The 1,874-nt window shown below is 44.3% G+C and overlaps 1 protein-coding gene across 1 annotated transcript; it reads right to left on the minus strand.

The window, feature by feature from the left end:
* Positions 1-328: 328 nt before the first annotated feature.
* On the minus strand, positions 329-1,097 carry LOC138865298 (uncharacterized). Its single transcript, XM_070135591.1, has 2 exons — positions 856-1,097; positions 329-494 (listed from the first exon to the last, which is right to left on the minus strand). The coding sequence occupies exons 1-2, from the start codon at positions 1,095-1,097 to the stop codon at positions 329-331; spliced, it is 408 nt and encodes a 135-aa protein (XP_069991692.1).
* Positions 1,098-1,874: the final 777 nt, after the last annotated feature.

Consider the following 1,874-nt stretch of genomic DNA (forward strand, 5'->3'; position numbering starts at 1 on the left):
GTATGAACGAGAATGAATATCTTCACAATACAAAATATGTATATGACCGGTTTCTAATACATCTTCGTCAGAAATACATACATAAGAGATAAGGATAAGGATAAGTCCGATATGCGAAGCTGAGCCTCGCCTGGGCTGTAAGACATAAAAGAAAATACATTTATATCATATAGGAACTGATGAATCACCTTACCATTGTGACCTTGCACTCGTTTACACACACGATTGCTGCCGCGACCTTGGATAGTTTGAATCTGCCCGATGCGGTGTTTTTATTCTTCTCTGTCGCGATGTATGCAGCTTCCATGGCATTCCTTTTGTGTTTGTTCTATCCTTCATGGATTATTTCGGCTTCCTTCCAGTTCGGCAGATGTCCAGCTTCATCTACATGAACCATGGCGTTGTAAGTTCTGTGTAGAAGGACGTCTTCTCGATGTTCGTTGATCCCGGTGTTGAAGCCACGTCTCGTCTCGCCAAAGTATGCCTCATCGCAACTGCTGCAGCGTATGCGCTAAACTGCACTATTGTTTTTTCGGCTGTTTCCTGTCTCGTATTTATGCTATGTATCTTTTCACTGGATGTGCTGGCGATTTTCACTGTGTTGCCAAAGTATTCTGCTAATCGCCTGGAGAACTTTACATGGCGTCAATGCAAGAAAATTAGATGCCGCAGGGTCTGATAAGTATGTTTCGTAAAAGAATCAGTTACACAGGTAACCTTAGTCTCAAGAAATTCAGGGCTGTAGATCCTCAGTGCGAGGAGAAAGGAGCCAATTACAGCCCCAGATTTTGTTTTATTGCTATGGGAGGAGTATTAGTAGATATAATCGGCTTTATTTGTAGGCTTTATGTATACAGAGTGTCCAGGAAAGGTAACTTCTGATCCTCTTCCGCCTCCACGGTGAACTGGATTTTCTCGAGGACAGAGTTCAGCTGCGTCAGCATATCGTTTAGACAAGACCTTCTGGGGACGATGACGAGGACATCTACGTATCGAAGCCAAGTTGAATGTCTACCGATTATATCATAACTGTAGTGGTCCCTTTCAGGCATCTCCATGAAGAGGCAGGCCAGGACTGCGCTCAGAGGGGACCCCATAGCGAGGCCGCTGATTTGTTGGTCCTCTTCCCCTACGAACTTGAATTAATCGAAGTCCACACATAACTTCACGAGGCTTATGAACTGGTGCTTTGTCAGCGAAAGATCGTCAGCGAAAGATCGCCGGTGACCCTCTCGACTGCCAGGGTTGCTCCGTCGTGAAAAGGGATTTCAAATCAAAATTAGCCCTTTTTATTTTCGTATACAGAACTCTGATGACGTCTGATGAGGTCCCCAGAGTTCTTGAGGTGGGAATCACTGACGACTCCCATAACGCCGGAGAGTGGTTTCGCCAAACACTCAGCCAAACGATGGGGAGCGCAGCCAATGCCAGAAGTGATCGGTCTCATCGATACACCTGGCTTGTGCACCTTCGGGAGACCTCTCATGAACGGGTTGCAGGGGGCCTCCTCCGGCAGGTGAAGTAAGGCTTTCCCACTAGCAGACCGCAGGCAGGTTCCACCTTCCCCTCGCCTTTCCTCACTTTCCTGTAAACAGAAGCATCGGGAAGTAAATTGTTCACTTTTTGTACATAATGTCTTTTCCATGACCACAATACCCCCACTTTTATCAGCCCTGGATAATGACGATGGTTTCGTCGTCGAGGAAGCCCTGCAGCCTAGAAAAAAAATTATATATATATATATATATATATATATATATATATATATATATATATATATACATATATACACACACACATATATATGTACATGCATGTCGAGATCGGTATTGGTTCGACATTTAAAATATGCATTGGTAATAATTTTATGGACC

The sequence above is a fragment of the Penaeus vannamei genome, chromosome 2 (genome assembly GCF_042767895.1).
Source record: "Penaeus vannamei isolate JL-2024 chromosome 2, ASM4276789v1, whole genome shotgun sequence".
Classification (NCBI taxonomy): Eukaryota; Metazoa; Arthropoda; class Malacostraca; order Decapoda; family Penaeidae; genus Penaeus; species Penaeus vannamei.